The sequence below is a fragment of the Gasterosteus aculeatus genome, chromosome 5 (genome assembly GCF_964276395.1).
Source record: "Gasterosteus aculeatus chromosome 5, fGasAcu3.hap1.1, whole genome shotgun sequence".
NCBI lineage: Eukaryota > Metazoa > Chordata > Actinopteri > Perciformes > Gasterosteidae > Gasterosteus > Gasterosteus aculeatus.
In genome coordinates, this window is record NC_135692.1 from 11,933,881 (window position 1) to 11,947,044 (window position 13,164).

At 47.0% G+C, this 13,164-nt stretch overlaps 2 protein-coding genes across 8 annotated transcripts in view; one reads left to right on the plus strand and one right to left on the minus strand.

Moving 5' to 3' along the window:
* Positions 1–36: 36 nt before the first annotated feature.
* On the minus strand, positions 37–3,591 carry ndr2 (nodal-related 2). The gene is made up of 3 exons (XM_040175724.2): positions 3,309–3,591; positions 940–1,709; positions 37–638 (listed from the first exon to the last, which is right to left on the minus strand). The coding sequence occupies exons 1-3, from the start codon at positions 3,589–3,591 to the stop codon at positions 486–488; spliced, it is 1,206 nt and encodes a 401-aa protein (XP_040031658.2). The 3' UTR covers positions 37–485.
* Positions 3,592–4,543: 952 nt separating this feature from the next.
* Positions 4,544–13,164, plus strand: part of pald1a (phosphatase domain containing paladin 1a) — a 36,934-nt gene continuing 28,313 nt past the window's right edge. Inside the window, exons 1-2 of one of the 7 annotated variants that reach the window (XM_078103420.1) lie at positions 4,544–4,791; positions 10,881–11,065. In XM_078103420.1, the coding sequence (XP_077959546.1) occupies positions 4,789–4,791; positions 10,881–11,065 (188 nt within the window). In that variant the 5' untranslated portion in view covers positions 4,544–4,788. Of the gene's footprint in view, positions 4,792–8,255; positions 8,718–8,990; positions 10,002–10,880; positions 12,212–13,164 lie in introns of those variants that run through there. The other 6 variants (XM_078103418.1, XM_040175721.2, XM_040175720.2 and 3 more) reach the window with 6 other exon arrangements.

Sequence of the window (13,164 nt, forward strand, 5' to 3'; positions counted from 1 at the left end):
AGTTAAAAAACACAATAATGCATCTGCAAAATGTTTATAAATACAATTTCTTTAATATTTACAATAAATATACATCAATTTACAGTTACACATATGTGCTGTGCAATAAAAAACAGTGCTGGAATATTCAACAACATTGCCATTTCATGTTTACATTGATGAAATTGAAAAGGGAAATAAAGCTGTACATCAAATTGTGACATCTGCACAAGGCTGGAAGGCCGGATGATATTGTGAGTTTGTATTTCAGTTAATCTAAAAATAAAAATGTTCTCCCTAAAAAACAGGTATCCCATCGCAAATTAAGATTCCATCTCTGCACACAGATCAGCTAAATCTCACAGTTCATAGATACAAATATCAAAGAGCTTTCCCCCTCTTGGCTAAGTGTTTTCTTTTAGTTTTTTCCGCCATCGGCTGCTCTGGCGCAGCATGTTTTAACACCGCTCAGCAAAACAGGTCGTCTTTGGAGGTGGTCGTCGTTGTCACTGGCAGCCACATTCATCCACTATCATGTTCTCGTGATGTCGGAGGAGCATTTCTGAGTTCTCGTAGTACAGCATGCTCAACGGGCTCATTTTGGTTGGGGCACAGCAGGGCGCAGTCACGCGGTCAGGGTGGAAATGCTTCAGCAAACTCTGGAAAATAAAAACAAACAAACTGAAGATTTAGAAAGGTAACCGCAGTCTTAAAAAACTACATTTCTGGAAGTAAACCCCCCGGCAACATTTTTTAGATGAATTATTACGGTATTTTATTAATTCATTAATTATTAATGTATTTTATAGAACTACAACTAACGAGTATTTGTACACGTGATTATTCTGGTAACTGTGTAGGTCATGAAGCTGCACACACTGAGGTGACTGAGCCTCAGATGATGGATCAGTTACACTCATGACAACAACATACAGTAGAAACATAACCTGCTGCACTAACCTGCATGTACGCATGATTCGTCGGATTCAGGTCTTCCCCCAGGGGCCCGGGGCAGGAGCCCTCACAGCGGTAGGCGTTATATCGTTTGGGAAAGACGATCCAGGACCCCCAGCCAATCTGATTAAAGTCCACGTGCATTTCGACTCGGCGACAGAGAGGGTTTTCGCTCCCTCTCTTGGAGGCCTGCGGGCTCCTCGCCGGCTGCTCTATCTGGCCCCGTTTGCTCCGGCGCCTCTTGGGCCCGCGGGCCCTCCTGATCTCAGCCGGCGACAAGAACTTGGATTGTTCGGCCGTGTGAAGCAAGCTGGCTCTGGCCTTGGAGCTTTCATCCGAGGCGGTTTGCGAGAAGACGACCAGCAGGGCCCGGTCGCTCACGTCCTGCTCTCTCCTGGGCTGGCCCGGGAGCGGCAGGCTCCTCTTTGTCTTCCCCGCTCTCCCCCTTCTCGACCGTCTCCTCTGTTGAGTTCTCGCCGTGGCCGCCTTCCGGCTGAGCCAGCTCAGCAGGGGTTCCGTCATGTTGAAGACTCTCCAGCTCTGCGACGAAGTGACCAGTGAGGATTCCGTGAGGAGCCCCACCAGCTGCTGCTCCCGGCAGCCCGCCAGCGCGTGGCACGCCTGGCCGTGATGGTGGTACACCGCCACCGTGACGTTGGAGGCGTTGGCCCTGCGGGGAAGCCGGATTCTCAGCTCCGCCGCCTGGATCTGCTTTTCGGCTACGAGGGCCTTGAGGTCAAAGGTCGCAATCCAGCGACTCTGATTGGACGTCAGACCTGATTTGGTGGGAAGAGAAAGATTAGCGGAATGGCAACCCGGACGGCGTCAAATTATAACTCGCACCAATGTTCCAACACATGAATGTCAGGAGAAGCAAAGTATAACAAGCAAAATGGTTATTTAACTGTGAAATGCTATTTCCAAGAGTTATGAACAGTGATTTCTTCTTCACTTTAGCAAAGACTTCCGCTGGGATGAGGTATTTAAGTAATAAATAGTATTGAAAAACACTGTTTAATTTCAAAGTTTGTATTATCTCTGGTAATAACAAGCTATTTTGTGCTTTATTGACATTTTAATCTAAAGGCTCTTTGTGCCTTTAGTCAAGTCAAGGTACATGTGATGTACCTTGACTTTTTGGTTACTTGATTTACTGAATTTTTCCTGTAATTACTTTCTTCAATAGATACATTTGACATACTCGTCAATATTGTCTGATAAAAGTGTACGCTGTGGGAACATTTGCACGCCACATGGTTGTGTGTCTCAATATTCATGTACATTTTTCAAAACAACATCTGCAACTTATCCACGATGGTGCATCCCCCAATCATCGTTATAAACCACATTGATCAATGTTAAGGTTTATGTTACTTAATCCAATCACCTCCTTTGTTCAGCAAAGTGGGCTGTGAGGAGTATGATGAATGTACTAATCCCCTTTGATAACTTCTATTATGACTTCTTGATTAATGCTCGTACAGATGGGGATCCATTCAGAAAGAATCCAGTCATTGTTCTGCTGCTGCGCCCGTACCTGTAACGGGGCCTCTCATTGTGACTCAACCGACAGGCGGGGTTCAAATTAATCTAAAGGATTAAAACAAAGGTTAAAACGTTAAATTTGTCCACCGCCGTGCATCGGCCTATTTATCTAGACTCTTGATCAAAAGTGCAAACCGCCCCTCGCCCCCTTCATCCGCTCAAACCAAACACCGATCCGAAAACCAATCACTTAACACACCTCTGCCTCGCCTGGCTTCTGCATATCCTCAGACAAACAAATAGGTAGTAACTCTAACACCTAGCGGCGATGTGAAATTAGACTCAGCAGCAGGGAGGGCCTTCCCTCTGTTGTCCCCTGTGTGGCTGCTTGTGCCATTAAGTCCCGAGCTCTAATCTAATCAAGTCAAGTGTGAAAAAAAAGAACTAAGGGAAGTTGTTGATTTGACTTAAGAAGAGATTTGTATAGGGGGATGTCTGGCAAGATGTCTAATCAACATCACCTATATTAGGTAGAAAGAAAAAAAACGAGGTTTGCTTTGAGAATTAGACAGAAACCCGTCCTTTTCACACGCTGATCCCAGCGTGGTTACCCCCCCCCCCCCTTCAAACCCCCCTAAACGGGATGTGGATTGAAACCCTCTGAGGTCGTCTGGCTCCCAGCTTTGACAGCAGCACTTGAGCCCTCAAAAAAAAAGAGAAAAGAAACCTCTCAAAAGTGTCTTTAAGTGATTCAGACTGTGATCTGACTTTGAACCACGGCTTCACGCAACCTTTCGGAATAAAGCGTTTCAATACATTTCGCATAACTCGGTTGAACTTCAATCCCACAAAATCAATAATAAAAAAAAATAGAAAAAGGCGCGTCTTACTTTTTGCCATCACGCTCTTTACGGTGTCCGCCAGCCTCGCGCGCTGCGGCTCTACGGCGTCCGAGGGCCTGGAAAAGTTGGACTTGAAATTCCTGTACAGATGCATCATGTAGGTCGGCAGGTGGTACCCGGTGGATCGGTCCGTCCCGGCGGAGGAATGCTGCTGCAAACTGTAAACTCCATCCCCGCTGGCGTGGATCCCCCGAGCGAGCAGCAGCATCAGCAGCAGCAGCAGCAGCAGCGATGCGTGCAGCGCCGCGGCCGCAGCTCCCGCTGAACGCATGTTTCGTGCCGGTTATAATGAGAAGTTCCTCTCCTGGGAGATTAGGGGGGTTCTTATATACCCTCACCCACCCACTTTTATGTTTAACAAGTAGCTGAGAACATTAAAGGAAATTGACATGCGTCCTCAAGACTTGTTACCTGACAGCTCATCATCCATTCTGTTGGTAATGAGGCGCCTGGGTGCGTGTTTACAAGGAGAGAAACTCTTTTGTTTGCGACATGTTATTTGGGCTCCTGCAGCCCGATTCCCCCCCCCCCCCCACACACACACACACACCACACACACTCTTGGATTAATTGTTGCAGCTGCAATTTACACTGATTGTTAGGGTTTCCCATAGGTTGATGTCTACGGAACCATTCAGGACAACTATTGGGCTGCTGCGTGTTTATAGGACAAAGAGTAATGCAACATTAGTAATGATAACATACAACAATGTGAATAAAATCGTAGCACTTTTATTGTACTTATCTATAGCAAGTTGTAAATCGGCTTATCTGATGGCATTTCTTATGGGTTGGTTGAAATCCACTTATTGAAAGTCGTGACGTAATAATGTAATGTAAAAAAAACCATATAATCATCAGGATTGTCTTACTTTAAATATTTAAAAAAACATAGATATCATTCCTGTTGGTATATAAATGTAAAAAACAGCAATGACCAACAACATATAGCCTACAATATGTAATTTATACTATGCATTCACTTATACGAATATACTGTTCATATAGAGCTTTAAAGCTTATGTATTCTTAATATTGGATTTTTACTGACTTCCATTCTTTTATTGTGTTTTAGTTTTCCCAGTATGATGCTGGTGCTAATATCCCAGAATGCAATAGAACTGCACGAACAACAATGCTCAGTAATTCTTATTTTAGGGACCGCATGTGAATAACATTGGCCGGTGAGACTTGCACGGAGCGTCCGAGGATGACCGCACACTGCGCATGCGCTGTCCTTCGTCCTCGCACACATAGCGAAAATCCTTTTCCTCGTAAATTTCCAGAGAGAGGAACCCCACCAAACCACCCCCCCCCCCAAAAAAATCAATGAATGTTGTTTCTTCCCTCTTAGAACAAAAAGCGAACGCGGTGCACCGCAGCTTCATCCTCCACGGGACAAACCGGCTGCACGCAGATATGCTTTTCTTAAACGCCGGAGCCTTTTCTCCACCCACCGTGTGCTGAAATGGTGAGTAGATGTAGAAGTTTTACGGCTCTCGTTGCACGAGCCTCGACTGGCGAGATCTCGCCGCACGCACACGCGTCTTTTCGGACGCCGAGACTCTCCCCGTTACAACGTACGCGCGATGCATGCTTCCCCCCCCCCCCCGCTGGTTATTTTGTGTAAGAGAGGGCGAGTGTCTTTATAAAGAGAAGCGTTTGCGTGGTTGATACGTGTGCACCCCCCCCACACACACACATGGCTGCACCGTGTTGTGCAGCATTTTGCCAGGTCCCAGGAAGTGATGACCGATCTGAAGTTGGGATAAACTCTGACCTGTAGTTTACCAACCAGGTCTCAGGCAAACACACACGTGGGGGGCGGATGAATGGAGATGTGGGCTTTTATTTTCTTTAAAGATGCATTTGTGCTGATTTTACCGATGTGTCACGCGTTCGGGTTGTGCGTCACGTGACTTCTACTTTTTTTCTGTGCACCTTTTGAATACTTGACCCTCTTTATAAACCCCAGACAACAACATCGCCCACACAAGGACAACATTAATAGCATTGTATCATTGATTGACCTGAATGTATTTTATTATAGATATTTAATGCAAAATCAGTCAGTTGAAAGCTCCGAGAAGCTACTGTAAGTAGACCTTAAGTATATTTGGCTACACAGGTAATAAATATTGTTGTTATCAGTGGCAGGATCTCCAATCCCCCCCGAGTTGGTTGATGAGAAGAATCGCAGCACGTTGATCAATTAAAGTCAAAAGTTAACATTTATTTAGAAGAGAAAAAGATTACATGAGCAATTCTCCGCAGATGTCTGGCTCTAACTATTGCTTGCAAGCAGGAGGTCAGACACACCAGCACGTATCTCAGCGCTCGGCGTAATGACGTCTCCGAGCAGTAAAAACGCTGAGTTTTTATACACATGTGAAGAACGTTCACCGTGCCAGTTACGAGAAGCTGCAAAGCAGGTTGAGATAAGAACCCAGGTGAAGCTGAGGGTAGCGCACACACACACACAAGATCCTCCTCAGTGGCCGGTGCAAATCATAATTAATTGACATGAAGTAAAAACGTGGATCCGAGAACTTTCGTACCGAATAAGATATGAACCAAGGCCGTGAACAGAAGTCCCTTGTTTTGAAGCGTCTATGAGATTGAGTCGACCGTCCTCCCTTCTCAGCGCACAGCTGCAAACTAACATTTTGTATCATGGTGCTCTTTGCACGTCAGGGTCAAATACAGGACACTTGAGACACGGCTTTAACACAAAACAATGTTATAATATATTTTACCAGTACATGCATCTCACATCAGCTATTGCGCTTAACATTTAGCTTTTTCTTAATGCAATAAAATAGACCATCACTGAATACATTCTGTCAGTGCAACATAAAGCCCACAGGACGCGATCTATTAGGTGTGATGCAAAGTGCTGCCGTGTCGTTTGATTCACGCCGTGCAGCCGAGGCCGGTCCGCGCTGCTCGCATCCCGTCACCTCCCATCCCGTCACCTCCCATCCCGTCACCTCCCATCCCTTCACCTCGCATCCCTTCACCTCCCATCCCGTCACCTCCCGTCCTGGGGGGGGACCGAAACTGGCTCTCGACAACCAAGAGCACAGATCAATCCTGCGAACGTCACAATTAATCAAGAGTGAGCGCATGACGTCCCCTCGATGAATGGACACCTGGATCATAAATGATTGAGCTATTTACTTTAGGCTTATCTTGATAAGAGGAATGGTGGCAGAGGCTTTTCTCCCCCAGGTCTCAACTTGAGATGTTGCTGATTATCTGGTGTGAAATGGTGTTTGATTCTTAACTAAATCGCTTGGGAGTTCAAAACCGGGGGTCCAGTTAGAGTTAAAACCAAGGATTGTTTCAAAAAGCTAGACGTTTGTGTCCCATAAAATATTTAAATCTTTTACTATTTCATGCAAATCTGTAGCCTTTGGAGTGTTTATTATGAGATATTGAACATCCTGGTGAACTGCAATGAATGCAATAAATTTATTTTGCCACAAGGTGTCACATTCGAACGCTGGACTCAAGTGGATATTTAATACCCCTCAACATTAGCATTTCATCTTCTCAAAGTGTCAGTGATATCGTCAAGATTTGTCCCCATACAGCCGCCGAATAAATAACATATAAACAATAACATCAAGGAAGTTAATATCTGACCCATTCATAAGTCACTTCACAATAACTCTCATACAGCAGCGGCAGTCAGCTGAACTTTGGCCGAGGTGAAATAGTTTATCTCCTCCTTTCCTGTTGCCATTAAAAGGCTTTTACCAAATTGGCCTTTTGGGGGTAAGACAGACTCCAGACCTGAGATGTTCAGATTAGACAGGTGATGTGATCCGGATGCTCTTTCTTTTTCCATTAAGGGCTTCTAAGAACAGAGGAAGCAGACCCTCCATCCCGTACTCTGCTTTATTGCCGTCCGATAAACCAGTCAGAAGGAAATGAATGGTTTAAACCCATCAGGGTCAATAGAGGCCTCATTTTTTAGCTTTATAGTTGCTTTATTTCTTTATATTCAGGATCTAATCACATTTTTGATTGCTCACTCACTGGATTGATTCATTCATGTTCTTCCGTTTGTCGGCAAGGGAGTTTTTCTTCTTGTTGCATTCGTGGTGTCGAAAGAACGCCAGAGCCTTGGCCGCAGGAAGGAAGGAACAGGTGTGGCTGCAGAAGATTTGACGTCCAAAATCTCGAAAATCCCCTCTCAGCGTTTTCCAAAAACGCTTGAATGTGTGACTGTAACACACACACACACACACACACACACACACACACACACTTTAGTAAGAGAACATTCTCACAGTCCGAAAAAATAAACCCGATGTTGTTGTCCTGTTAGGCGCTCGTTGCTGAATGTGTGGTGTTTTCTGTGCACGTTTGACACCACCGGACGCTGCTTTGTTCTGGCTCTGTAAAACTGGCCGCTTTTGTGTGTGCATTTTGAGATGGTCTGACCTCCGGGTTACAACTACGAGGGGTCGAGCACAAAGCCCTTTTGCAGGCGGACCTCAAGCTTAAATCGCAGTGTTTGCCCAGCTGTAAGCCTGTTTGCCTCCAACATGGCACGTGTTAACCGCTAATGAATGGAGTAATTAGAGCATCGTAGTGAATTGGGCTTACGTGATGTCATCTGTGTGCAGTTGTCACTTGTTGTCCGCCTCCCGGCAGGTCTACGCTGCGTCATGCCAGGGAGGGTTGACTGGTGCTGCAGCTGATCAGTAATACCTTTTTAATAAGTGACGGTTTAATTTGTGCGTTTGAGACGGTTGTTAAGAGGTCCGCCACGTGTGGGAGGCATTGCGCCGCCAGGAGGCCGCTGTGGTGATTGGATGGCCGCGCTGGGTGATGAGTAAGCGTCCGTGGGTCCGCCCCCACATCCTCTTCACACATCCACGCACACGCACATGCCCGTTCACAGTCGCACACACAAATCCCGGCATTGCGCGAGCAGCCTTGCAACTCATGCACGAGCCTCCCGGGGGTTCTTAACACAAAAAAGTAACGAAAAAACCACAAGGCAGCGCACCGTCACCCATCTGAACCTTCCTCAGGCGGAAGGCTGTGTCCCCCCCCCCCCCCTCCCACCCACTCCTGCACTCTTCCGCAGACTGCCCGTCAGAGGATCTGTCCTCACTGAAGGACACGGTCACCGACTGGCTTCCATAGAGACGCCATAACGATGCGAGACCACCGCCTGTCGTGGTGCGATCAGTAGGAAGAGCCTCACAGAATCGGAGGGAGAGATGCCAGCGAGGTTATCTGACTGAGCCCGGTGCCGCCGCTCGCTTTCATTTCGCTTGTCCCCCCACCCCCCCGCCCTCCCCTCCAGTATCCCTCTTCATTGCGTTCCTCAGAGACCACAGCACCTCTCGGATGGTGGACTGGTCAGCTGAATGTCAGGTACAGTTGTGATACTTTTCTGTGTTGTGGTCGCTATCGTCGGTATATATCGATGTGTAAATATCCCCTCAGATGCCGGATGCATATTTCTGTATATTTTGTCCTCCTACCTGAAAACACTACATAGACGTGTCAAACAAAAAACATCACAATTCACGATCTACCGTGGAATTTAAAAGCGTCCTTCCCTTTTGCAAAGAGCCGTCCTTCGGTTTGACTTGCCCTGCTCAGTCATGTTCGATGTCCACATTGTTACATGGACTGCAATGCCGAGTCCCTCTTCCCTCAAGTGTTTATCACCTACTGTTCCGTTGCCAGAGGACCAGCGGCTGTTTGACAGGAATCCAGAGCGTAAACAAATGCAGCTGCTAAGTCACATCACCAAGTTCACCACTTCCCTGTGTGACACAGCGTAAATTCATGCAAAATTTGGCCGGCGAGCGGGTTCTCTGAAGCGTGCGACTGATAGAAAAGGCGGTCGGTTTGCCTGGTGGTGCTGACAGAATATTGTGGACAGACGCTGGGGTTACAGAAAAAGAAAACCCACAATACTGGCCACACATTACTGCAGCCTTAAAATCATAGGGGATAGAATTGCCATCTTGAAATGAAATAAATTACAGGCAGGGTTTTTTTTCAAAATAGATTTGCTCACTCTTTTTTTTTGCAGCTCAGTATCCAGCTGGGATGGAAGCAAGGCTAAAGTTCACTTTTGTGATTTATGTCACATTTACTGCAGTAGCATAGTTTGTTTTTGTGTCATTTATGGAGTCCCAGTAGATTAGCTGCTTGTGGTGGAAGAAGAAGTCTGTTTTCCTGGCAGTTTGTGCACCCGGTCTGTTAATCTGGACTGTCTGTCTTGCCGTGCAGAAGCAGATTTGAAAGTTGAAAACAATGCAACAACACGGCTTCCTTTTATTTCTCTTTGAACAGACTGTTGTCGGACGATTTTTTTCATTTTGGCCCAAAACAAACACGAGCTGACACAAATCCGCAATGAGATCTTTGGAACAGTTGAAGGAAAACCCAAAAGATATTGTGCAGAGGAAGCACTGAGCTCATTTCCGCTCTGATTTTTTAGCTCAGGAACTAGCGATGTCCTGTGGAATCACTGGCTGTATGCAACCCTTAACCTCGTTGGTGAAATGTGTGCGCAGATGCAGGGAGGAAGTTTCAGAGAGTACAACTAAGCATTTCCTGTCAAGGTGTGCTTACACTTCCCCGCTCTGAGGAGGGGAGGCGGAACGGTTTGTATTGAATGGTTTTGTGGTCGAGTATCCTGTGGTGAGTGAGAGACTGTGGGACATTGTTGTCGTTGTTATGAATAAAATGAGGATTGGATTACGCCAAATCCTTTAATTGACATTCATCGGAGCGGGTTCTTTCGCAATGCCGGGCAGTTTTTGCCACATTCCTGCAGATGTTGCCATCAGGCATCCGAAGCAACGCGATTTTCCTTATGTGGTTTTGTGCAGCCCAAGAGGCTTTTTAGACTTTTTAGACATTGGCAGACCGATCGAGTGGCCTCCATAGAGACCAGCAATGCGGCGGACCTTTAAATAAGACGTGCAACCTTGCCAAGAAAGCCCGTTGCGTTTGACTCATTGGCACCGGCTGCCATGCGAGCAACTCTCTTCTCCATCGCGCCACGGGAGGTTTTGTGTTGAAAGACCCCCCCCGAGCGTTACAAAGTCATACCCGTCTCCCTTGAACCCTTGCATCTCTCGTGAATGAAGAGTGCTCTGCATCCTTCCTCGGGGCCAGCAACAGATGCATCCTGCAGCTGCACACTCCTTCCTGTCTGCACTCGGGCCCTTTTGTCTGAAGACGTCGCTGCAGCAGAGCTGGTGCACCGGCTGAATTTAAATGTGCTCGCCCTGAATGGGCCGATGCGGGCGGGAGGCACCCGTCTCCACCGTCTTTCTTATTTCTGTGAATTTAAATAGAAATGCCTTCGACCTGCTGTTCACGACCTGGCTAGCAAAAAACCCCAAAACCCTCTCAGACGTGAACTCTGGATTATCTCGCTTTTGTTATGTCATTTTACTTTAAGCGTCAGTAAATCCTAGTTTGTCGTTTTATTGGCTTCACGACAGGCACAACACTACCCTTTCATGTGGGACAAACAGCCTCTCTGATGAGTTGCCTTGATTGCATCTCCAGGAGGATGTTTATGACTGTGGGCTATTTCTACTCGGGCCTCCGCCCATGCTGCCTGCCTGCCTGCCTGCTAGACCCGGCCTGCCCACGCCGACATCAGTGCGGCTGCAAGCTTGTTTCAAGCAAGAACTTCCGTTACGACGCGCGCTTGCAACATGGTCTCGCGGCAGAGGTGACGGGCTGTTAAGGTAAGCCAGAAGAGGGTTTTCATGGTCGCGGTTCGTGCTGTGGGACGAAAGATATCGCGTTTCATGCGGAGGCCTGTTGAATCGAAGCTTCTCGTATAACACTCAAGACGTTTTGCAAATAAAGACAGCACATCAGCTAAAGTGTACAAAGTTTCAGTGTGGATGAGTGAATGGGTGAATCTGGTCTGAGAGGGTTTTCTAGCCACATGGGAACATGCACATTATCATGCATGACTGTGGTGGTGGGTAAAGGAAGCCTACTGATTAAATGTCCTTAAAGTGACAGTGATTGAAAAGAGTTTGCTGTGTAAATGCAGTTTACTGTGAAGAATGCACAGACAGAAAGCTCTGTTTTCAGTTGAAATAGATTTTCCTCAACACTCTCTATCATTACACTGTTAGTTTGGATATCAAAACCCCAAATCACTATTTTAAGACAAAAAAAGAGGAAACCTCAGGAAGACTCATCTTTCAGACCCATTTACGCCCCCTTCTTCTGCAGTGATTCACTTGTCGTGTCACAACCTAAAATATTACATTTACAGGTTTACAAAACACAGAAAGACAGAATGTCCTCTCATTTGACAAGCACCCACATTTGTCCTTTTTACTCAACAAGAAGTGTACATTTTCAGTCGGCCGATCAAAAGAGTTGTCACTACGCTTTCCTTAAAAAACAAAAAACAAACTTTTGTTGCTTGCGTTACAGTATGAGAGTCAAATGTTGCCTTGTCTCTGTGCACAGCCCGTCCCTGTGAAAGGGAGCTGAACTTGAGCCATCTGGCAGCCAGATGCACGACTGCTTCCTTTTGTCCCCTCCGTGGAGACTTGAGTCTCTTGCATGACTCCACTCCCCAACATCATAAAGGTGGTAGCAGGAGGACGAGGAGGGCGCCGTCTGAAAAGCTGCATCTACTTTTTTCCCCCCCCCGGTGCCGAGGGACGGGGCACTTTAAGCTCCCACCAGGGGGGGGGGGTTTCCCACTGACTTGGAGGGGGGGGGGGGATTGGGCACAAGAGGTTTCAAAAGAGAAAGATTCCTCTTTTTTGATGCCAAGTTCTCCCACTTTTTCCCTCACATACCATGGCGGGGAACAAGGAGCGCCGAAAAGGACCTGGAAGCGCAGGCGGCTCGTCGTCTCACACGTAAGGTGTCAGATTTTAGTGGATCGCGGCGATGCTTTTTGTGTTGTTTTACTCGTGGTGGTCGCAGAACTGTGGCAACAGAGATGCTTTTGGCATGTGTGGTTGAGGACTGAAATACATTCGGGGGAAGCCGGAGCGCCGTATTCTCGAAGACCGCTTCCTTTTACGGAACTCGGGTTAAAGACCCAAGCCCCATTTTTTACTCTCAGGTGGCCGTTATTATTCAGGCCAAGCTGTACAAACATTTGAGTCTCCTGTGTTTTCGTCGGCCATGCCGGACAAAGAACCCATCGAGCGGTCGGGGTCTCCTCCGTTGGAGCTGGTGAGAGGGGAATACGCTCACTGGATGAGACGGTCTGTGAGAAGGAGGTTGACCCGCTGGCCCAGATGCAACACACAGGAGAGCGCCGGTCACCGCTGAGCCTCTCACGCCGCGCAAAGAGAGTCCACTTGGGTCAAAGTTTTACGTGGGGGGGCACGCTCTGCAGCTCCAGTGTTACAGTTTGTCTATCTCGGAGTTTGTGTTTCTGTGTACTCATGCGAGTCTTCCCCTGCGTGCCGCGCTGCCGGAGGTTCCCGATTGACTACGTGTTGATGTGATGTTGAGGAGCAGTGTTACTCTTTAAGATTTGTTTGTGTATCTGCAGAGCTCCCTACAAAGCTCCGAGTTTATTCAGAGGGGGGGAGGTCTGCTTGAGGCCTGAGAGGTGGTTCACGTGGGGGGTCTGAGCGCTCCGTGTCAAACTATATGGTTTAAATAGAAAAACTGTCACAGTTGACTGAATGCCTGTGATTTGACTGTATCTCTAAAAAGACAATTGTATTTTATCGCCCTGACTGACCATTATTCAGGTACAAAGGCACCAAACAGTTGTATTTATTTTGTCAATGAAGGTTTTTTGGATGTTTTTGTCAACACAAGATAGGACAAGCCTACAAGCACCTTTAACAGC

What these genes read in the sequence shown, in the direction of transcription:
- ndr2 (XM_040175724.2), bottom strand. Translation starts at nt 3,591, where the DNA reads ATGCGTTCAGCGGGAGCTGCGGCCGCGGCGCTGCACGCATCGCTGCTG. An exon ending in AAAGAGCGTGATGGCAAAAA is followed by an intron (nt 1,710 to 3,308) that starts GTAAGACGCGCC and finishes CCACCAAATCAG; the next exon opens with GTCTGACGTCCAATCAGAGT. An exon ending in CGAATCATGCGTACATGCAG is followed by an intron (nt 639 to 939) that starts GTTAGTGCAGCA and finishes TTTATTTTCCAG; the next exon opens with AGTTTGCTGAAGCATTTCCA.